This window comes from Lactuca serriola, chromosome 6 (assembly GCF_051521515.1).
Source record: "Lactuca serriola cultivar US96UC23 chromosome 6, Lser_US96UC23_V15, whole genome shotgun sequence".
Lineage (NCBI taxonomy): Eukaryota > Viridiplantae > Streptophyta > Magnoliopsida > Asterales > Asteraceae > Lactuca > Lactuca serriola.
Genome location: NC_136413.1, coordinates 93,234,922 through 93,259,868, shown reverse-complemented (window position 1 = coordinate 93,259,868; position 24,947 = coordinate 93,234,922). Strand labels below are relative to the sequence as shown.

Sequence of the window (24,947 nt, the reverse complement as noted above, 5' to 3'; positions counted from 1 at the left end):
CGGTGAAGCAAGTTTTATACTTGAGGCTAGTAAACATTATGCCATAACGACATAAACAGTCCCTCCTTCCCAATCTCTTTTCAAACTCGGTCCTTATTTTACCATTTCAACCCCAATCCTGGAAATCCCTTACAAGTGAAGTCCCATACTTTACTAATCAGCCCCTCCTTCCATAAATCTTTCCAAAATAAATCCCAAAACTTACCGACTAGTCCCTGCCCTTAGAAAACTTTACAAATTGAATCTGGAATTTACCATTTCGCCCTTGTTTCCCAAAATCTATTCAAATTAAATCCCGATAATGGTATTTTAGCCCCTTAAACTTTCAATTATGATTTTTTAACCCCCGAAACTAACTTCTTGCCACACTATTCCGCTTTTAGGGATATTATGTATTTATTACTTTACTTATTTATTAAATAAGTAAATAGGGTATTACATAGGATGTCATCATACAACATTCTAATTATCACAACAAATGACTACTTTAGTCTAATCACATAATCTTACACTAACATCACACAAACATCCTGCTATAAAAAGGACATATATTTTCACACACAACATAATGAGAAAACTCACTTGAAGCTAGAAATCTAAGTCTCACACACAAGAATCCTCAAATGATTCAACTAGCACAAACCACTAAAATTTACCAATCAGGGGTCAAACCTTAGCCCGAAAACTCATGTTCCTGAATGTTTGACCAAAATTCAAATTTGTCAAATGTCAACGGTCAACATAAAACACATTGCGACCAACATTTGGTCACATCATGACCATTATAATCCAAAATAGTGTTGAACCATACCACGCTTCGCACTGCAACTAAGGGTTGGACGTGTCTCACTTCTTGGGCAGAACACCCACGTCTATGAAGTGCTTAATCCATTAAGCCAGGGGCTATAACTATACAAACACTATCTCGGAAAGTGTATAATGGATAAACATCCAAAGTTTATCAACATGCAAACCCCTACCATCCCAAACACTAACCTTGGGTCAAAACAAGGTCAAAAAAGGCTAAGACTTTTTTCCATGGTTCAATGAAAGCTTAGCATGCACTCTTTTTCATCTTATCGAGTCCAGAAAGCCATCTAAGACAACCCACAAACCTAGAGTTTTCCAAACTCCAAGGACCACATAGCAAAAAGGACCAAACATACTTAAACACTAGATCTAGATGCCAAAAAAACATAAAAATGCAAACTTTAACACTTACAGAGAAAAAATAGATGACAATAAGTTTGATACTCTTCGAATCTAAACTCCTTTGCACCAAAGCCGCCTTCCTTCTTCTTAGAACTTCACTCAAATTGCACTAAATCTCATTAATCCATGAAGGAAGCTAGGTTTCCTACTCTAGTGTTTATGGAGGATGGAGGCTGAGAAGAAAGAAAACCCTAGGAGTTTGTGCCTTTAAATATGGTTCAAAACTCGAGACCTAAGATTTTTGGTTGTGGATGCTACACAATGTGAACCGTTATAGAACACATCAGTCGTCATGACTTATCGAGTTGGCAAGTGTTGCGACCATCATTTGGCTGCGTCACAAAGTTAATTCCTTCCTATACCATCATTCTTATTTCCTTTAAATCAATAAATAAACACAGACAAAAAATAAGTGTTATAGAGTGATTCCCTTGAGTTATCAGGAAGTAGTTCCCTAAACTCTAAAGAATGGAGGGAGTGATTCCCTTGAGTTAGAGGAAGTTATTTTGTAAACTCTAAAACTTTGGAGGGGGTGATTATAATGAGTTATAAGGAAGATATTTCCTAAACTCTTAAGCTATATTCTTAGCGATGGAATTTTCTACAACCTTCCATGAGTATAATGGTAATAGTCACATGATTATCTACATGTTCCAGTGGATTAGTTTCTCTTACATGAACTTTGTTGTCCTAATTGACTTACTTATTTTGTTAATGGCAACATGTTATCCGTGGGTAGCTTCAACTTAGGAGAAGCCATAGATCATTTAGACCCTAGAGTGTGAGGGGGCTTATTTAAGAGTAGAGAACTCTAGTTAGGGTTTAGGGGTATATGCATTTTCATAGTATAAAATTTTATGGTCGTTTACTTATATTTCTTGAAAATCTTTTATAAAATGTTTTGAGAATTAAGACATAGGAATTAGGTCATTTCATTACCTAATTTCATTCAAAGATCTGATTCTGATATTGCTCACTGGGCTCCCTAAACCTTAACTATTTTGATATGTACTTGAAAATAAGGATGATATATTTGAATGTTTAGAAGGCCATAACTTGTTATAATTCATTAAAATTTTGTAATGATATTTGATTGATCAACCTCATATTTGAAATTATGATTTTTCAAACATTAATCGGTAAATTGAGCTTTTAGGATCAAATTCTGACACGTTGGTTTCACAAATATATTAAAGTTTTAAAAGAACAAATTAAATCTTTTATACCATACGAGGCGTATTTAAAATGCACACTAGGCCAAACGTCTCACATGTTGGTATTGTAGATTTTGAATTGCCAAACATCTCACATGTTGTTGGTATTGCAAATTTTGAATTGCCAAACATCTCACATGTTGTTGGTATATACAAGGGCAAGAAAGAAGTTGATGTTACTAGTTATTTACATGATAATCTGGCTAGATATGCGATGGACATACGAAGTACATGAGCTATGGTATCTATTTGTGTGATAATTTGGTTATTTGTGTGTTTGTAAAACAAAAATATGTGGCAGTCTCTTCATGTGGGGCTGATTTTATGGCTGCCACAACGACTTGTTAAGCAATGTGGATTCATCGTCTTCTCAGTGAAATAACATGTAAATGTGGATTCATCATCTTCTCAGTGAAATAACATGTAAATGTAGTGGACATGTTAGCATTTATTTCGACAAGTAAAGTATAAATCTTGTAAAACACACGGTGTTCGAGGATAAGAGTAACCATACGATAGAAGATTTCACTCCATTGGCACATATGAAGTTCATGAAAGTGTAAGAGTTGTTGGCCATGAAGAATATATCAAATTCTAAATTAGGGGGGGGGGGGTATTGTAATAATTCACAAATATGGAAAGTTTCCTTATTTTGTTTTTAGTCTTTATTCTTTCCTCAGTGTTTGTATTAGATTAGATATCAATTCTTTTACTATACCAGAGTAAATCTTTGATGTTTCTCATTAAGTCTTTCATTTTTCATGAGTAAAAACTTAGAGAACAAGTTTAATATTTATGAAGGTTCTAAATAACGTTAAGCGAGGACTTGACGACAATGTCAAGCCTTAAGTTTTTACAAGAAATGACGAGTCACGTCATTTATAAGGCATGACTTAAGATGACAAATTTATATATAATTCATAATTCCATTTGTATTTTCTAGTTTTATTCATTTTTATATAAATATATGACTTAAGGTGACATTTTATTAAAATTTGACGATAAGTACAAGCCTTGGAGTCATGACAAGCTCAGGGCCGGTCCAGACGGTGGGCAACCCGGGCGACCGTCCAGGGCTCACGTCTCCAGGGGACCAAATTATTTTTAGGGTCTAAAGTTGCTTCAAACTCAAACTAGCTCAAAAAATAAACAATTTGGCTTGCTTGTTATTGTTAATTGTACGCGTTTATAGTGAATAATAAATGATATTTTTTTAATTTTTATGATATTTGTCTTTAAGGGTCCTTTCTTTCTTTTCGCCCGAGGCCCCATATACGTTTGGAGCGGCTTGGACAAACTTTTTAAAACCTTATATTTACAGGTGTTCCTCTGTTTTATTTCTCGTGTTAACTCCACCATTCTTTTGTTCTTTTGTTCCTCTATTACGAGTTTTTCTTATGTCCAAAGGCATAAGCAGATGAATACAATAGGTTTGTTTGTTTTAGTTCTTTTGTTAAAATTTTCTATTTTGTCTGGTTTTTTTTATTTTATTTATAATAAAAAAAAATCAAGGCTGAAGGTCATTAATTGGCTTTCTTACAACTCGCGGTTTGTTGATGAAAAGACGTTTTGTTTAGTAAAGTTATAGCATAAGATGAGCAAGCAATTCTTCCGTAAATTAGAAGTTACCCAAGATCACCAAGTTAATAATTTCAGTCACGAAAATGAACCTTTCATGCAAGTCACGCGTTTCAGACAGTGCCACCTTGCTTTCGTCCTTATATATGGATCTGAATTTTTGCAATTAAATTTAAAATATGATGCAAAATCATTGTATACATAATACATATATCATAAATGTACATGAATATTTTCTTATTAGAAACTAATGCAGCTAACTATGAGTAAAAGGATAAATCCTATCAATGGCGGCTATGTTACAAACCATCCCGGCCAATTCACACCCAGTGGTTATCTCCTGACCTAAAATATGATCACTGAAGCAACAACTAGTCCAAGGCTGGTCACAACCCATAACACATTGATCTACCTCTTAATTAACAAAATCGTTTAACGGATGTAATTAGTTAACCAGCTGGATATGGAGAAAATTGTCCACATACGTGTAAGATTTTAATGTAATTCATCGAACAAAATTGATGCCGTTAAAAGATCTGATATGAAGTGCTTAAAAACCACAATAAATGAACAATTTGAGAACACAAATTACATTGGCTATATATGCAAATCGCTCCATACATTAATTAGACTTGTTTGCATGATTAATTAAATACTTAAAATTAAAAAATATGTCATAAGTTACTCGCTAATTTTCATAAGCGGCCATAACGGTGTACCGTATATGATTCGAATCTTTGTTATATACAGAGACTATTCATTTGCGAGATATAGATTTGTTTATTGATAAAACGAAAAGAGATAAATAGATGTATTAATCATAATATTAGAACCATAAAATATTGGAATCGCAATAGAGACGTAGAACAAGTAAACCACAAGTAACAACTCCCCATAACCCTGCACCTAACAACCATACCTTAAACTTAAACGGCCAAAAAGACAAACGGATGACATCGTACTAGAAAAGTAGAGTAAAAACTGACATGCAATAATATGTGGTACGTACGTCCACTCCAAAATAACGGTAAAATCTAAAACAATTAAGGAACTATGATACCGCCTCCGATTCCACCACCTTTAACTAAGCCAACACCGCCGCCAAGACCACCAAGCCCAGCACCACCGACGCCACCTGCACCACCACCAATACCACTTGCACCGCCAAGACCGCCAAGTCCACTTGCACCACCAAGTCCACCGGTACCGCCGAGCCCACCAACACCACCAAGTGTTGGAATTACACCTCCACCTACACCAGCAAAGCCACCAACACCACCGAATGCGATGAAGTTCTTCTCGTCTTTAACACCAGCTCCTCCACTTGGTACAGTGGCAGTAGCGACATCAACGGTGGTGGGAGTCTTGTCACTCAGGGTGGTCGTGGGCATGTCTCTTGCATTGCTTTGCACAAAAAGTACAAGTGCACAGACTGCTACGAAGTACAACTTCACCATCTCTATCTCTCTCTCAGACACACACACTCACTAACACAGAAAAACCGAGGGGATGTTTGAGGTGATGGAAGGTGGTGGTGGAGGTGGCTATTTATGGAGAAAAGAAACGGTGGTGGACAGTTGTAATGGCTGAAAGAGTAAATTAACGAGGTGCATGGAATTAATGTACTTTGTTTTGGTTGTGTGAGGAATTAAATAGTGTTGCATGGAATCAGAGTTAGGTGGCGGGAGAAGTGTATGAAAAGAAGAGAAAATTTAAGATGGTGAGAGTCATAAGTCAACACCTTGTTCTTTACGATAGCACCAGGGTGAGTTCATTGGGTAGTTTGATATGTCTTTTTCATATAATCTTAAGAAAATTCGAGTTCGATTTGAAATTTCAAAATTTCTTATTAAGATTAGGGTTGACCATACATTTTTTTTTAAGGGAAAACAAATTATAAGACCAACAAAGTTTCAAAACTATTAAAAAAACACTAATTATGTTTTGTCTATTTAAGAAAACCCAACGAACTTAACATTTTGTCTAAAAAACCCAACTAATTTATATTTTTCATTTAGGGTCAACCGGCTAATGAAAGTCAACGAATGACATGGCTTATGACGTGTAATTAAATATCGGAAAATGGCTTGTAAGACCAACGAAGTTTCAAAACCGTTCACAAAACCTCAATCATGTTTTGTTTGTTGAAAAAAAATGATTGGGGGTTTTTGAACGGTTTTGAAACTACGTTGGTCTTACAAGCCATTTTCCGATATTTAATTACACATCATAAGCCATGTCATTCGTTGACTTTAATTAGCATGTTGACCCTAAATGGGAAGTGAACGAGAGTGTAAGTTAGTTGAGTTTTTTTATACAAAATGTTAGTTTGTTGGGTTCTCTTGAACAGACAAAACATAATTGGTTTTTTGAATGGTTTGAAAACTTCGATGGACTTTTAAGTCATTTTCCCTTTTTTTTTTTTATCAATTAGACACCTTGATTATTATTTTTTCATGAAAATCAACATTAATAGATAGATAACCGAGAAACCGACACTACAAGAAAAATAACCATTACCGGCGACATCAAAAGTAGCGACATGGTCCTTTAGCGGCGACATATCAATTTGTCACCGCTAAAGGTCAATGACACGGATCTGCGTTTTCATATTTTGTTAAACTACAGTCGTTGGATCGTGTTTCTAATCCAATGGTTGGGGTACTCGTGGAACACACAAAACCAATACCGGCGAGACAGGTGCCCGCTAAAAACCTAATCCTGTCGCCGTTAAATATGGAATAAATGCCGCGTTAAATATAAAAAAATGGTGCAACAATAATTCTCTCCTAACTGTCGACTCTATTGATAACTGTCGCCACTAAAGCCCATTGCGATGCCGACAAAGGTATCGCCGGTAAAGGTTGACGTAGTTAACAAAAAAAATCGACCCCTTTTCCTTTTTTGCTTCTATTTACTTGCATCCGCCTCTGCGTATTATTCTTTCCCTCTTCTTTGTCGATTTGAAAACATTCAGGCACCATCATTAGGGCTGTAAACGAATTGAATGTTTGGCGAACAGTTCGTGAACCGTTCGGCGGGAAGTTCGTTTAGATAATAAACGAACGAACATGAACAAGATAGCTGACTTGTTTAGTTAAATGAACGAACACGAACAATGCTCTTGTTCGTTCGTTTACGTTTGTTTACATTCATTTATGTTTGTTTATGTTCGTTGGTTTATATTCGTTTGTTTATTTATGATTATTCGGTTATATATATATATATATATATATATATATATATATATATATATATATATATATATATATATATATAATCAAAATATTGATTATGTAGATTTGTTTATGCGCAATAATTAGTGATTAGGTTTAAAAAAGATAAATGGATTTTTTTTGTAAAAGTGCCTAAGTTAAGGGACCATCGGTTACAAGTTTTTAAAAGTAACGTGGCCAATTTTCATTAAATGAATCAGGTCAAAATATTCATTACGTTCTTTTTGTCGTCGTCCAATTAGTCAGGGTTTGCTTCCTTACACGCCATCTCCACCACATACGAGACAATCGAATTTGTGTTCAAGCCGTCTCCACCTCAAACGATAGAACTTCATCACAAGACCATCAGACTTCAGGTCACGCCGCTTCTGGACTTCTTATCAAGCTTGAGCATCGATCATAGACCACCGTATCATACTCTGTTTTCGACTCCAGCTTAGACACACAAGAGGTTTCATCAGCAGGTAAACATCTACTGAAGCTTTTTAAGCTCTATAATTATGTTGGTTATTTTCTTAACACTTTCTTGATAAGATTTGATTATTATTGCATGGTAGATGTCCGATGTTTCTTGTAATCGACCGCCTCTTTTTGATTATGATCAATATTTAGACTCAGACTCACCATTTGAATCAACATAATTTGAATCAAGTACAACCACTCTAGTGATGGAAGACATTTCATTGCCCTGATGTTATTGTTATTACAGCTGATGATGGAGATGTCAATATAGCTGCAACAATGGATGACCTTGGTGGTGGTACAGAACAAGCAAATGTAGCTAACAATGAAGAACAAATTCCATTTACTAAAAGAAAATGAAAAAAGACTTCAGAAGTTTGGGAACATTTTCGTGATATTAAGTTGGAGGACAGAACTAAAATGTGTGAATGTATCCACTGTAAAGAAAAAATAAAGAAACTTAAAGAAGAAACAACCACACCATTGCTTAGGCATGTTTCAAAAGATTGCCCGATTTTAAAACAAAAACAAAAAGTACAAGGTCAATTAAATTTAATGATGTTTCCAGGAAAGTTGGATGCTTCGTCAATGGTTAGAACTTGGAAATTTGATAATGCTAGGATGAGAGATGTTATTTCTCATATGCTTATGGTCCACGAGTTGCCTTTTGACTTTGTTGAGTATGATTTGTTTAATGTGGTAATGAAAGAAGCTAATCCCCCGTTTAACAAGATATCACGTGCAACAATTAGAGAAGATTGTATTTCTAGTTATGGAATTGAAAAAAAAGAGTTCAAAAGTTCTTCAATAATGTCAACCGAGTGAGCATTACTACGGATATATGGACATCAGGTCAAAATATTCATTATATGGTAGTGACATGTCATTTTGTAGATTCTGATTTTAAGCTTTATGAAAATATCTTGAGTTTTTTTGATGTGCCTCCACCATATTCGGGAGTACATATTTTGTATTCTCTCTTTAAGCTAAAAGAGTGGAATATTGAAACAAACGTTGCTACGTTAACGGTGGATAATGCTAGAACTAATGATGTAGTGGCTAAGAAGTTGAGGGTAAACTTGAATCTTCAAGAAAAACTCGTTCTTGGTGGAACGTTATTCCATGTACGATGTTGTGCGCATATATTCAATTTGCTTGTTCAAGATGGTCTAGCAGAAATTGAACCTATTATTCACAATGTTCGTGAAAGTGTGAAACATGTGAATGCATCCCCGGGGTCGATCATATCTTTAGTGAGCTAGCGAAACAACTTTTAATGTCAAAGAAGCATTTAATTCAAGATGTTTCTACTCCATGGAATGCTACATATGCTATGCTGTCTAATGCTTTGGAGTTCAAAGAAGTGTTTGTAAATTATGCCGATCGAGAGTCCACATATAAATTTTTCCAAGTGACGAAGATTGGAAGAAATTTGAAGATGTTTGCTCTTTTCTAGCACTTTTTGAGGAAACTACAAAAATCATTTCAGGTATTATTTATTTTTGTTGTTTTAGTTTAATAATCACTTTTAGATTAAAAACTAATATGATGCCTATATCATACATCTATGTTTATTTTGACTAAATAGCAATATGATGGATATATGTAAGTTTATTTTTTATAGGTTCTGAATATCCTACATCCAACTTATTTCTTAGCGAGTTGTTTGGTATAAAGGAAGCTTTGGATGCAATAGCTTTAGATGGAAGTGAATATATGAAATCAATGGCCATTAAAATGAAGACAAAATTTGACAAATATTAGGGTGATTGTAATTTGTTGATCTCAATTGGTGCGGATTTGGATCCAAGGTATAAAATGAATTTAGTTGAGTTATTTGGTTTTATTAGATGTTTTTTTAATTTTAATTGTTACTCTTTTTGTACTAGGTCTAAAAATGAAATTGATCGACTTTTCTTTCAAGGCCATATATTCTGACAACGAGGCTCCTCGACAAATGCAAGTAGTTTGTGATACTTTGTATCTATTATTCGAAGAGTATGTTATGACCATAAAACATCGGTTGTTCCTTCATCAAGTAGTGGAACAAACAGTGGCGTTGATGCTCCCAAGAGTAGTTTTGTTTCGTTAACCGAACGGTTGGGTAAAGATCTTAAAACTGGGACAACTAAATATGATCAACATATTACAAGTGTCAATAGTTTTACTGCTTCAAAGTCAGAACTTGATACTTATTTGGAAGATGGAGTTTACATTGGTGAACCAGGTGCATATTTTGATGCATTGGCATGGTGGAAAGAGAACAACTTGAAGTTTAGAATTCTATCCAAAATGGTTGCTGATATCTTGGTAATTCCGGTCACTACTGTGGCGTCTGAGTCTGCTTTTAGTCAGTGGCGAGGCTATTCACATGGAAGGTGGGTCCAATGACCTACCTAATTTTTCAAACTTATGTAAAATTTCTATTGAAATTTTTTTTGACCTACCTAAGGAAACAATTTAGGACCTATCTTACCAATAAAATCTTTGAATTTATATAGAAAATTTACTACAGAAAAATTAGTGAACCATGTGGTTTTCTATTCTAGACTCGCAACTGCTTTTAGTGTTGGTGGGAGGGTTATTGATCCACATCGCTGTTCTTTAGGAACAAACATGGTAGATATGCTTATTTGTGGAGCTTATTGGTATAGACCTTATTATGGGTTAGAGAGAAAAGAAAACAAGGTATATTTTTTATTATTAATTTTTTAATATTATGGATTTCTTGAGCTAATAACTTTTTGGTGTGTAATAGAAAAATGAGGATATTGTAACTATTGAACTACCTTCAGGACGAAGATGATAATTGATGTTCTTTATGGTAAAGGTAACTAAATTGTTTATACTTTAACCCTCATTACTTTTTTTTATATAGCTTTAATAATTTTGATATGTTTTATGTTTTTTTTGTTAGTAGATTGGTTGTTGAATTGAAAGAATGGATGTTGGATTGAAGGATCGGCTAGAAGGGAAATGGTTTTTGTCTTTTTGAAGTATTATTTTGTTATTTTTTGTAACGCCCGCAAATCTGGGCTAGTCAAATTAGAGGCAATAGGGGTCGAAAACGACTTTTCAACAAAAGATTATTTAGAATAAATAATCTTAATCAAGTTGTAGAGTATGTTACAAGGTTTTCGTACATATAAAGAACGCCGAAAACCGAGTTATAACGAAGAAGTTATGACCCGTTGAAGTTTCGCGACGGAACCGGCACGATACCGGGAAGCGTAAATAGTGAATTTACGATAGAGCGAGATTTAGCCTTAGCGATCTAAACGAAATTCGTAGAATATGTTAAACTAAGAACATCGATAAAAAGAACGCCCAAATCTGACTTCGTATGAGGAAGTTATGATTTTTCTAAGATTTAGCATAGCAGTGCACAGCCCGAAATCTGAATTTTAGATCGGTCGATTTTTAGCCGACGGGATCTGAATGAAAGTTGTAGTACTCATAAATACCAACACGTGGATATAAAGAACGTCGATAATAGAGCTCGTATGCAAAAGTTATGGACGAAGCTTAGTCCCTACTTTTCGAGCGCGGCGAATTCGATACAGTTTTGTAAATCCGAGATAGAATGAGAATTAGCCAACGATGTCTAAATGAAAGTTGAAGATCTCATTAATAGGAACTCAACGGTAAAAAGACAGACAAAAACGGAGCTCGTATGCGAAAGTTATGGACGAAGCTTAGTCCCTACTTTTCGAGCGCGGCGAATTCGATACAGTTTTGTAAATCCGAGATAGAATGAGAATTAGCCAACGAGGTCTAAATGAAAGTTGAAGATCTCATTAATAGGAACTCAACGGTAAAAAGACAGACAAAAACGGAGCTCGTATGCAAAAGTTACGGACGAAGCTTAGAGACTACTTTACTATAAAACTCCTATAAATACAAGGGTGAACTCCTCATATTTTCTTCACACCATAAGCCTCTCTTTCTCTCTCTAACTTCTCTCTAGCCTCCCTAAACCCCTCCCAAGTCTACGGAACCTCCCTAGCACGAGAAGAAAGCCCCGGAGCGCCCGACGGCTCCGAGAAGAAAAGCTTTCGGCTTGGAAACGCTACTCCAGCGAAGCCCGATTTTTAATAAAAACTCACTGTAAGTGAGCTACGCCTATACTATATTTAATATAGATTTTATTTAATTATAGTAACATTATTAGGACCTTAAAATAATTATTTGGGCTATTATTATGAGTTATATTGAGTGTTATTTAACGCTTATATAATAGTAATAATAGCTAGACTATTAATTAGTCTTGGTTAACGTTAAAAACTAAACCCTAGTGGTATTGATACTAGGTTTTGTCGAGGAAAATTGTTTTGAGATAACGAAGTGCTGTCTGAGTTCGGAATCACCACCTAATCAGGTGAGTGCATGGTCTCTTTCATATTACACATAGATATGAAGTATTTTAATATAAATTACGTGTTATGTGTGCATATTGTCTGAATACTTGTTGTCTATGCTGGTGAAAGATTTTTATACATGTTTTAAATGATGTAAACTGTATAAAGTATTTTATATCTACAAAATATGTTGGGTAAAACATGGGTAGATGAATGATGATGGAAAAAAGCTGAAATAGAGGAACATTAGTAGTACGGACCTAGTGCCCTATAGGTATACATTGGCAGCAGTGGACCTAGTACCCTATAGATGAGCACTGGCAGCTGCGCCACAACCCGTAGATGATTTAGATCTACGGTAAACGTCCTAGCAGCTGCGCTCTAAGGATAGTATCGGCAGTTGCGCCTAATAGGGAGCCTTATGACCATGACAGCAGTGTTTAAAGGTCAATACCGGCAGAAGCGCCTCATAGAAAATGTCCTAATTCTGGCAGCTGAGCCTAAGTGACAATATTAGCAGCTGCGCTTGACCAATGTGTCATTGGCAACAATGGACTTCATGTTGTTTCCTTAGGATGATCCTTAGGAATGAATGAATGAGAAATAGCTGATTCTTAGGGTAGATCCTTAAGAATAAAGAAGATAATGGGGATGGGTAATTGGGTTGATTGTTTGATTGTTTAAACATAATAATTATATTATTGTGGGTTGAAAACCCTATGTACTCACCAGGTTTCCCAACCTAACCCACTCAGTTTATTTATATCACAGGTGTTGATATGAAGTGACATTACACTGAGAGAGTTAAAGAGATGTAGATCACTAGTGTAAATAATTGTAAGTTCTGTTTATGTTTATGTTTCTGTATTAACGATGACATCCCAAACGTTTTAAAATGAAATAAATACGTTTCTTCGAAAATGTTTTAATAACGTATTTACCATGTTTTTCTGGGAACAAATTCCGCAACATTTTTATAAAATGAAGTACTCTGATTTTTATAAAGCATAAACAACATCGGTCTTTTTTGGCCGTGAAAATGGGGATGTCACAGTTGGTATCAGAGCATTAGTTTAAGCGAACCAGGAATATGGATTTATTTCTAGACTTAAACTTAGAATGCTAAGCGATGATTGTGTGGTGTGAGCACTAGCTTATTTTAGGAATTATGCCTAAAATGCTTTTATGTGCTAAATGCTTTATGCCTTATATGCTGTTATTTATTCGGATCTATGGTCTGTTGCCGACCGGATCTGGAAACCTTATATGTTTAGGATTCTAAACGTACGACTACGATATTAGAACTAGCATGTAAACGTTTCGGAGTGATAAGGATGATTTAAACGTCAATCCTAAGTAAAGGTCTAGATTCACCTTATTCGGTGTATAGATCAAGATGGCAAGGACCCGTAGCAGAAACGTGAATGCGAATGAGAATAGGAACCAACCCCTAGTGGTTCAGCAAATACCTGTTGTAGAAGAAGTTGCACCTGAGCCAGTCACGATGGCTAGAGTTCAAGCCATGATTCGGGCTATGCGAACTGAATAAAGGGAAGAAATGAGGAGGATGTCGAATAGGGACGAACCTACTATGCCCAATGAGCAACCCGAGCTGATTCCCGAGCAATCGGAGGAAGGGAACTACAGTCGCCAAGTGAGTCAAGTGGGGACTCAAGATGGCCTGGAGAGGAGAAACGACAAGGATGGGCGAATGTACAAGAATTTCTTGGGTGCGAAACCACCAAGTCTCTCAGGAAGCCCAAAGCCTGTTGAGATTATGGATTGGATCTCCGAGATGGAAATGGTGTTTGAGAGCTGCGACTGTAGCGAGAAACAGAAGAATGTCTTCGCCGTAAGACAACTGAAAACTGGAGTCTTGAGCTGGTGGAAGCTATTGGCAGATACGATGCCACGAGGAGAAGCCTTAAGGATGTCATGGGAAGAGTTCTTGGAACAGTTGAAAATGCAGTACTGCTCGGAGATAGATCTGATAGACCTAAACAATGAGTTTCAGAACCTGAAGAAAGGGAAGATGAGTGTTGATGAGTATGCCACCGCATTCACCAAGAGGATGAAGCTATTCCCCTACTTGGTGCCTTCTAAACTCTCCAAGATTGATAGGTTTGCTAACGGACTGCCCACTGACTTTGGCCCAATGGTCAAAATGGCAACTACCTTGAAAACAGCTGTTAGGGCAGCTAAGAACGTAGAGGCCCAGGTAAGAGAAAATGGTCTAGAAAAAGATAAGTCAGGAGAGAAGCGGAAGTTTGAAGGATCTTCAAGGTCCAAAAAGGAAAGCAAGACCACCCAAAGAGAGAGGGGGCTACAAAGCCATATGTGTCGCCAAAGCAAAAGGCGAGAACATTTCAAATGATTCTTGACGAAGAAGATGACAATGCGAAGATTCAGGAGTTAACGCTTGACATCCAAGAATCGAGTTATGGAGTAATCGTGTAGATAGTACCTCGCGATGTAGCCTGTTAGGGGCAAAGTTTAGGGTGAACTTGAACACCTATGTAAACATTTTAAGGAATAATATAAAACCTTCGTTTTGATATTTTATGTGTTAAACTGTTATGTGATTTTCTTGTATGGTGACTTGGAAAACTGCGAGACAATACTTGGGACGGGTATGAGTAGGTGTGGATGGTAGTAGAGGCCTATACTACCGGAAGCACAGGACTCACACTTGGATCAGGGAAAGTCACAAGGTTACCAAGAAGCTAGTAATTGATTTCGTTTTATTCAAGTGTGTTGTTACCATCGTTTCGGTAATGACTAAGAAGATTGTTGATATTCCGACCCTAGTGGTCATATCGAATCGAGTCCGACTACGATGAGTATGTTGTGTGGTTCAGAGAACCAAGTTTGATGTAGCGTCCGACTTAAACCAAACGGTTGAAATCAAAGCGATCAATAGAAGTATCACACTCGTTGTTAAAGAAGTTGGTGGCTAGAAATGCCTAATGTTAAAGTGTGATTATATCACATTAGAACATGAAGGAAGGCATAGTCTGTTTTAGAATTTAACTCTAAGAGACCTAAGTCTAAGTGTTGCAACATACGATGATAGGTCATTAGAATATGACACATCGATCTATAGTAGTAATAAAAGAACTTATCTCAAGTCCGTATCCAGCAAGGATCGAGATTATGACTTGAAGGTCATAATTTGGAGTCTAACCTGAGGTAGAGAGCAGGTGCACGATCGAGTACTCTTACAGTCAATGAGTTTAAGAGATAGAATCGAAGGAATGTAGAAGTTATAATTATTACCTAGGATGAAGAGATGACGTATGGAGTCATTATACGACCCTGTTTCGTTGATGATTCCGGGACGTAATCATCCTAAGGGGGAGATAATTGTAACGCCCGTAAATCTGGGCTAGTCAAATTAGAGGCAATAGGGGTCGAAAACGACTTTTCAACAAAAGATTATTTAGAATAAATAATCTTAATCAAGTTGTAGAGTATGTTACAAGGTTTTCGTACATATAAAGAACGCCGAAAACCGAGTTATAACGAAGAAGTTATGACCCGTTGAAGTTTCGCGACGGAACCGGCACGATACCGGGAAGCGTAAATAGTGAATTTACGATAGAGCGAGATTTAGCCTTAGCAATCTAAACGAAAGTCGTAGAATATGTTAAACTAAGAACATCGATAAAAAGAACGCCCAAATCTGACTTCGTATGAGGAAGTTATGATTTTTCTAAGATTTAGCATAGCAGTGCACAGCCCGAAATCTGAATTTTAGATCGGTCGATTTTTAGCCGACGGGATCTGAATGAAAGTTGTAGTACTCATAAATACCAACACGTGGATATAAAGAACGTCGATAATAGAGCTCGTATGCAAAAGTTATGGACGAAGCTTAGTCCCTACTTTTCGAGCGCGGCGAATTCGATACAGTTTTGTAAATCCGAGATAGAATGAGAATTAGCCAACGATGTCTAAATGAAAGTTGAAGATATCATTAATAGGAACTCAACGGTAAAAAGACAGACAAAAACGGAGCTCGTATGCGAAAGTTATGGACGAAGCTTAGTCCCTACTTTTCGAGCGCGGCGAATTCGATACAGTTTTGTAAATCCGAGATAGAATGAGAATTAGCCAACGAGGTCTAAATGAAAGTTGAAGATCTCATTAATAGGAACTCAACGGTAAAAAGACAGACAAAAACGGAGCTCGTATGCAAAAGTTACGGACGAAGCTTAGAGACTACTTTACTATAAAACTCCTATAAATACAAGGGTGAACTCCTCATATTTTCTTCACACCATAAGCCTCTCTTTCTCTCTCTAACTTCTCTCTAGCCTCCCTAAACCCCTCCCAAGTCTACGGAACCTCCCTAGCACGAGAAGAAAGCCCCGGAGCGCCCGACGGCTCCGAGAAGAAAAGCTTTCGGCTTGGAAACGCTACTCCAGCGAAGCCCGATTTTTAATAAAAACTCACTGTAAGTGAGCTACGCCTATACTATATTTAATATAGATTTTATTTAATTATAGTAACATTATTAGGACCTTAAAATAATTATTTGGGCTATTATTATGAGTTATATTGAGTGTTATTTAACGCTTATATAATAGTAATAATAGCTAGACTATTAATTAGTCTTGGTTAACGTTAAAAACTAAACCCTAGTGGTATTGATACTAGGTTTTGTCGAGGAAAATTGTTTTGAGATAACGAAGTGCTGTCTGAGTTCGGAATCACCACCTAATCAGGTGAGTGCATGGTCTCTTTCATATTACACATAGATATGAAGTATTTTAATATAAATTACGTGTTATGTGTGCATATTGTCTGAATACTTGTTGTCTATGCTGGTGAAAGATTTTTATACATGTTTTAAATGATGTAAACTGTATAAAGTATTTTATATCTACATAATATGTTGGGTAAAACATGGGTAGATGAATGATGATGGAAAAAAGCTGAAATAGAGGAACATTAGTAGTACGGACCTAGTGCCCTATAGGTATACATTGGCAGCAGTGGACCTAGTACCCTATAGATGAGCACTGGCAGCTGTGCCACAACCCGTAGATGATTTAGATCTACGGTAAACGTCCTAGCAGCTGCGCTCTAAGGATAGTATCGGCAGTTGCGCCTAATAGGGAGCCTTATGACCATGACAGCAGTGTTTAAAGGTCAATACCGGCAGAAGCGCCTCATAGAAAATGTCCTAATTCTGGCAGCTGAGCCTAAGTGACAATATTAGCAGCTGCGCTTGACCAATGTGTCATTGGCAACAATGGACTTCATGTTGTTTCCTTAGGATGATCCTTAGGAATGAATGAATGAGAAATAGCTGATTCTTAGGGTAGATCCTTAAGAATAAAGAAGATAATGGGGATGGGTAATTGGGTTGATTGTTTGATTGTTTAAACATAATAATTATATTATTGTGGGTTGAAAACCCTATGTACTCACCAGGTTTCCCAACCTGACCCACTCAGTTTATTTATATCACAGGTGTTGATATGAAGTGACATTACACTGAGAGATTTAAAGAGATGTAGATCACTAGTGTAAATAATTGTAAGTTCTGTTTATGCTTATGTTTCTGTATTAACGATGACATCCCAAACGTTTTAAAATGAAATAAATACGTTTCTTCGAAAATGTTTTAATAACGTATTTACCATGTTTTTCTGGGAACAAATTCCGCAACATTTTTATAAAATGAAGTACTCTGATTTTTATAAAGCATAAACAACATCGGTCTTTTTTGGCCGTGAAAATGGGGATGTCACAGTTGGTATCAGAGCATTAGTTTAAGCGAACCAGGAATATGGATTTATTTCTAGACTTAAACTTAGAATGCTAAGCGATGATTGTGTGGTGTGAGCACTAGCTTATTTTAGGAATTATGCCTAAAATGCTTTTATGTGCTAAATGCTTTATGCCTTATATGCTGTTATTTATTCGGATCTATGGTCTGTTGCCGACCGGATCTGGAAACCTTATATGTTTAGGATTCTAAACGTACGACTACGATATTAGAACTAGCATGTAAACGTTTCGGAGTGATAAGGATGATTTAAACGTCAATCCTAAGTAAAGGTCTAGATTCACCTTATTCGGTGTATAGATCAAGATGGCAAGGACCCGTAGCAGAAACGTGAATGCGAATGAGAATAGGAACCAACCCCTAGTGGTTCAGCAAATACCTGTTGTAGAAGAAGTTGCACCTGAGCCAGTCACGATGGCTAGAGTTCAAGCCATGATTCGGGCTATGCGAACTGAATAAAGGGAAGAAATGAGGAGGATGTCGAATAGGGACGAACCTACTATGCCCAATGAGCAACCCGAGCTGATTCCCGAGCAATCGGAGGAAGGGAACTACAGTCGCCAAGTGAGTCAAGTGGGGACTCAAGATGGCCTGGAGAGGAGAAACGACAAGGATGGGCGAATGTACAAGAATTTCTTGGGTGCGAAACCACCAAGTCTCTCAGGAAGCCCAAAGCCTGTTGAGATTATGGATTGGATCTCCGAGATGGAAATGGTGTTTGAGAGCTGCGACTGTAGCGAGAAACAGAAGAATGTCTTCGCCGTAAGACAACTGAAAACTGGAGTCTTGAGCTGGTGGAAGCTATTGGCAGATACGATGCCACGAGGAGAAGCCTTAAGGATGTCATGGGAAGAGTTCTTGGAACAGTTGAAAATGCAGTACTGCTCGGAGATAGATCTGATAGACCTAAACAATGAGTTTCAGAACCTGAAGAAAGGGAAGATGAGTGTTGATGAGTATGCCACCGCATTCACCAAGAGGATGAAGCTATTCCCCTACTTGGTGCCTTCTAAACTCTCCAAGATTGATAGGTTTGCTAACGGACTGCCCACTGACTTTGGCCCAATGGTCAAAATGGCAACTACCTTGAAAACAGCTGTTAGGGCAGCTAAGAACGTAGAGGCCCAGGTAAGAGAAAATGGTCTAGAAAAAGATAAGTCAGGAGAGAAGCGGAAGTTTGAAGGATCTTCAAGGTCCAAAAAGGAAAGCAAGACCACCCAAAGAGAGAGGGGGCTACAAAGCCATATGTGTCGCCAAAGCAAAAGGCGAGAACATTTCAAATGATTCTTGACGAAGAAGATGACAATGCGAAGATTCAGGAGTTAACGCTTGACATCCAAGAATCGAGTTATGGAGTAATCGTGTAGATAGTACCTCGCGATGTAGCCTGTTAGGGGCAAAGTTTAGGGTGAACTTGAACACCTATGTAAACATTTTAAGGAATAATATAAAACCTTCGTTTTGATATTTTATGTGTTAAACTGTTATGTGATTTTCTTGTATGGTGACTTGGAAAACTGCGAGACAATACTTGGGACGGGTATGAGTAGGTGTGGATGGTAGTAGAGGCCTATACTACCGGAAGCACAGGACTCACACTTGGATCAGGGAAAGTCACAAGGTTACCAAGAAGCTAGTAATTGATTTCGTTTTATTCAAGTGTGTTGTTACCATCGTTTCGGTAATGACTAAGAAGATTGTTGATATTCCGACCCTAGTGGTCATATCGAATCGAGTCCGACTACGATGAGTATGTTGTGTGGTTCAGAGAACCAAGTTTGATGTAGCGTCCGACTTAAACCAAACGGTTGAAATCAAAGCGATCAATAGAAGTATCACACTCGTTGTTAAAGAAGTTGGTGGCTAGAAATGCCTAATGTTAAAGTGTGATTATATCACATTAGAACATGAAGGAAGGCATAGTCTGTTTTAGAATTTAACTCTAAGAGACCTAAGTCTAAGTGTTGCAACATACGATGATAGGTCATTAGAATATGACACATCGATCTATAGTAGTAATAAAAGAACTTATCTCAAGTCCGTATCCAGCAAGGATCGAGATTATGACTTGAAGGTCATAATTTGGAGTCTAACCTGAGGTAGAGAGCAGGTGCACGATCGAGTACTCTTACAGTCAATGAGTTTAAGAGATAGAATCGAAGGAATGTAGAAGTTATAATTATTACCTAGGATGAAGAGATGACGTATGGAGTCATTATACGACCCTGTTTCGTTGATGATTCCGGGACGTAATCATCCTAAGGGGGAGATAATTGTAACGCCCGTAAATCTGGGCTAGTCAAATTAGAGGCAATAGGGGTCGAAAACGAATTTTCAACAAAAGATTATTTAGAATAAATAATCTTAATCAAGTTGTAGAGTATGTTACAAGGTTTTCGTACATATAAAGAACGCCGAAAACCGAGTTATAACGAAGAAGTTATGACCCGTTGAAGTTTCGCGACGGAACCGGCACGATACCGGGAAGCGTAAATAGTGAATTTACGATAGAGCGAGATTTAGCCTTAGCAATCTAAACGAAAGTCGTAGAATATGTTAAACTAAGAACATCGATAAAAAGAACGCCCAAATCTGACTTCGTATGAGGAAGTTATGATTTTTCTAAGATTTAGCATAGCAGTGCACAGCCCGAAATCTGAATTTTAGATCGGTCGATTTTTAGCCGACGGGATCTGAATGAAAGTTGTAGTACTCATAAATACCAACACGTGGATATAAAGAACGTCGATAATAGAGCTCGTATGCAAAAGTTATGGACGAAGCTTAGTCCCTACTTTTCGAGCGCGGCGAATTCGATACAGTTTTGTAAATCCGAGATAGAATGAGAATTAGCCAACGATGTCTAAATGAAAGTTGAATATATCATTAATAGGAACTCAACGGTAAAAAGACAGACAAAAACGGAGCTCGTATGCGAAAGTTATGGACGAAGCTTAGTCCCTACTTTTCGAGCGCGGCGAATTCGATACAGTTTTGTAAATCCGAGATAGAATGAGAATTAGCCAACGAGGTCTAAATGAAAGTTGAAGATCTCATTAATAGGAACTCAACGGTAAAAAGACAGACAAAAACGGAGCTCGTATGCAAAAGTTACGGACGAAGCTTAGAGACTACTTTACTATAAAACTCCTATAAATACAAGGGTGAACTCCTCATATTTTCTTCACACCATAAGCCTCTCTTTCTCTCTCTAACTTCTCTCTAGCCTCCCTAAACCCCTCCCAAGTCTACGGAACCTCCCTAGCACGAGAAGAAAGCCCCGGAGCGCCCGACGGCTCCGAGAAGAAAAGCTTTCGGCTTGGAAACGCTACTCCAGCGAAGCCCGATTTTTAATAAAAACTCGCTGTAAGTGAGCTACGCCTATACTATATTTAATATAGATTTTATTTAATTATAGTAACATTATTAGGACCTTAAAATATTATTTGGGCTATTATTATGAGTTATATTGAGTGTTATTTAACGCTTATATAATAGTAATAATAGCTAGACTATTAATTAGTCTTGGTTAACGTTAAAAACTAAACCCTAGTGGTATTGATACTAGGTTTTGTCGAGGAAAATTGTTTTGAGATAACGAAGTGCTGTCTGAGTTCGGAATCACCACCTAATCAGGTGAGTGCATGGTCTCTTTCATATTACACATAGATATGAAGTATTTTAATATAAATTACGTGTTATGTGTGCATATTGTCTGAATACTTGTTGTCTATGCTGGTGAAAGATTTTTATACATGTTTTAAATGATGTAAACTGTATAAAGTATTTTATATCTACAAAATATGTTGGGTAAAACATGGGTAGATGAATGATGATGGAAAAAAGCTGAAATAGAGGAACATTAGTAGTACGGACCTAGTGCCCTATAGGTATACATTGGCAGCAGTGGACCTAGTACCCTATAGATGAGCACTGGCAGCTGCGCCACAACCCGTAGATGATTTAGATCTACGGTAAACGTCCTAGCAGCTGCGCTCTAAGGATAGTATCGGCAGTTGCGCCTAATAGGGAGCCTTATGACCATGACAGCAGTGTTTAAAGGTCAATACCGGCAGAAGCGCCTCATAGAAAATGTCCTAATTCTGGCAGCTGAGCCTAAGTGACAATATTAGCAGCTGCGCTTGACCAATGTGTCATTGGCAACAATGGACTTCATGTTGTTTCCTTAGGATGATCCTTAGGAATGAATGAATGAGAAATAGCTGATTCTTAGGGTAGATCCTTAAGAATAAAGAAGATAATGGGGATGGGTAATTGGGTTGATTGTTTGATTGTTTAAACATAATAATTATATTATTGTGGGTTGAAAACCCTATGTACTCACCAGGTTTCCCAACCTAACCCACTCAGTTTATTTATATCACAGGTGTTGATATGAAGTGACATTACACTGAGAGAGTTAAAGAGATGTAGATCACTAGTGTAAATAATTGTAAGTTCTGTTTATGTTTATGTTTCTGTATTAACGATGACATCCCAAACGTTTTAAAATGAAATAAATACGTTTCTTCGAAAATGTTTTAATAACGTATTTACCATGTTTTTCTGGGAACAAATTCCGCAACATTTTTATAAAATGAAGTACTCTGATTTTTATAAAGCATAAACAACATCGGTCTTTTTTGGCCGTGAAAATGGGGATGTCACATTTTTGTATGGAATGAGAAACAACTAAGTAAAACTTTATTGTGGTGTTATGTTTTTCTCGAACAATTAAGTAGAACATTATTATTGTATGGAAATGTTGAACACGTGTTTGTTTTCATTTGAGTTAATGGTTGTTTATTTATGTTTGTTTAAGTTTGTTTGTGTTCGTTCATATATGTTCGTTTAAGTTTGTTTGAATTTGTGTTCGTTTATGTTTGTTTGTATTCGTTTATGTTTGTTTGTGTTCGTTTATGTTTGTTTGTGTTCGTTTGTGTTCATTTATGTTTGTTTATCAACTACACGAACAAACATAAACGAACACGAGCATAGTAAATTTCTTAACGAACGAACACGAACATAAAAAGTTAGTTCATTTAGTTGTTATTATTCTTTTTTTGTTCGGTTAAAGTAAAACAAACGAACATGAACAAGCCTCTGTTTATGTTTGTTTAGTTCGTTTACAGCCCTAACCATCACTGTCGAAATTGAGGAATTCCGGCCACGGTGAAGTAGATACCGGCAGGCAGTTTCACCTGCGAATGAGGACGAATTTTCAGCGACTGAAGACGATACTACGATGAAGGTAGGTATTTCCAGGTTAGTTCCCTTTCCCTTTTCTCTTGTAACATTGTTTTTGAGTTTATTTTAGTGATTAATTGCAATAGGAACCCAAGACAAAGATGTGGGAGCATTACCCTGAGTTGTTCACAACAACGGACATTGAGGATGGAGTCTAGTTCTAATGGGATAGAGTTGTAACATCTTTAAACCCTAAGTATGAGAATTAATTGCATTTTATCCCTTGGATGTGAATTAATTGCAAAATTAGCCCATAGTGGCATTTTCGTAATTTTGGGCAGAGCATGTGTATTGTTGGGCATACAGATTGGTACACTGGGTGTACATGTGTAAATCCTAATCCATAACATTTAGTGTTTGGATCCTATTTAAACATCCTTGACTCCCATATCCTCTTCTTTTCATCAGCCTCTGGCCCCATTTCTACCAATTTGAAACCCTAATCCATTTTAGAGCATTCGTGAGCCTTTAAGTGCATTTTGGTGACCTTGAAGTAAGAAGGATGAATAGAATATCCTCTTGGATAAATGGAACACTTTAGATCTAGAATCATATCATCTTTTGGCATCTTTTAGAGGTAAAAACTTGTGAACTTGATTAAGTGTTAATTAGAGCTTGTTTAGCCATGAAATGGCGTTCTTTTGGTCCCATAAGCTTCGTATTATGGGTATCGATTACTCTTATCCATATAAGTTGTCATTTTAGATTTTTTGAAGCATCTGGAAGCACAAAAAGGTAATCTAGACTTTTAGTTTCCTTCCATGCATGAGTTACAAGGTCTTAATGGGCTAAGTAGTTAAGGTTTTTGTTACTGGCACTTATTAGCCATGCAAGACCATAAAGTTGGAAACTTTATGGCTAAGGATGTTAGTTTAGGATTAAATCTAGACTATTGGCAAAAAAGCTTAAGGATTAAGCTCTTAACAAGAAGAAAAGGACTCATCCGCGTACGCTGGGCGTATTGAGTCAACACATCACGTTTTGGTCAAGCCTCGTGTACGCCATGCGTACCAAATGAGTGCATTGGACATACTCAGCTCGGTTGACCAAGTTTGACTTTTGACTTTTTGATTTGGACCAAGATTTGACCAAGTTTGACCTAAGGGTATTTTGGGTATTTTGAGTTGTATTTGAGATTAGTCGCTAGTGGATGAATAGGTGTTGGGTAGATTTGATATTCAGAGCAGAGACCTATTCAACTATTCGTTGGGACTGAAAGGTGAGTCTTCCCACTGTCCTTATGGGTCAAAGGCACAAAGGTCGGTCCATTGGATTAGATATCATGTTTTGTTGTGTGTTGTTATGCCAAGATATGTGTTCACTGGTAATGTGATTAGACTCGTAGATCTGTAGGACTACCTATGTTTGTTTGTTATTGTTTATTATTGCATATGTCAACATGTTACAGTTTATGTTGGGTTGAGGCGATCCTGCTTTATGCTGACGGTAAATACACCCAGGGTGGCCCAGATAGACTGAAGGCCTTTAATATGGTCCGGTCAGGATGAAGGCCCTGAGAGTGGCCCAGATAGTCTGTAGGCTTGCGAGGCGGTCTAATCATGATGAAGGCCTAAGTATGCATGTTATTGTTTGTTATGTTGTGTGGTGGTGCGTTGGGGGAACTCATTAAGCATTGGCTTACAATTTCAGCTTGTTATTTCAGGTACTTCATAGGATCGTAGGAAAGCGAAGGCGTGATGTCACACCCCGCTAAAGAGAAAACACGGGACGCGACAGTATAAAAGGTCTCATAGAAAAGTTAAAAGACAACACCAACCATAATACTAAAAAGTATTAAAATTTACAATGTGTTTGAACATATTTTAAAAGAAATTACAATGCA

The 24,947-nt window shown here is 37.0% G+C and overlaps 1 protein-coding gene and 1 long non-coding RNA gene across 4 annotated transcripts; one reads left to right on the top strand and one right to left on the bottom strand.

Moving 5' to 3' along the window:
* Positions 1–4,801: 4,801 nt before the first annotated feature.
* On the bottom strand, positions 4,802–5,542 carry LOC145056523 (uncharacterized). Its single transcript, XM_079004213.1, has one exon. The coding sequence runs from the start codon at positions 5,459–5,461 to the stop codon at positions 5,048–5,050; it is 414 nt and encodes a 137-aa protein (XP_078860339.1). The 5' UTR covers positions 5,462–5,542; the 3' UTR covers positions 4,802–5,047.
* A 2,022-nt stretch (positions 5,543–7,564) lies between these two features.
* LOC145058288 (uncharacterized) lies at positions 7,565–10,717 on the top strand. 3 transcript variants are annotated; one of them, XR_013686315.1, is made up of 7 exons: positions 7,565–7,704; positions 7,950–9,191; positions 9,327–9,513; positions 9,592–10,080; positions 10,311–10,390; positions 10,461–10,532; positions 10,623–10,717. It is a non-coding gene; the product is annotated as an uncharacterized LOC145058288 (long non-coding RNA). The 3 variants fall into 3 exon arrangements; XR_013686314.1 differs by having other exon boundaries at positions 9,592–10,390; XR_013686313.1 differs by having other exon boundaries at positions 9,592–10,532.
* Positions 10,718–24,947: the final 14,230 nt, after the last annotated feature.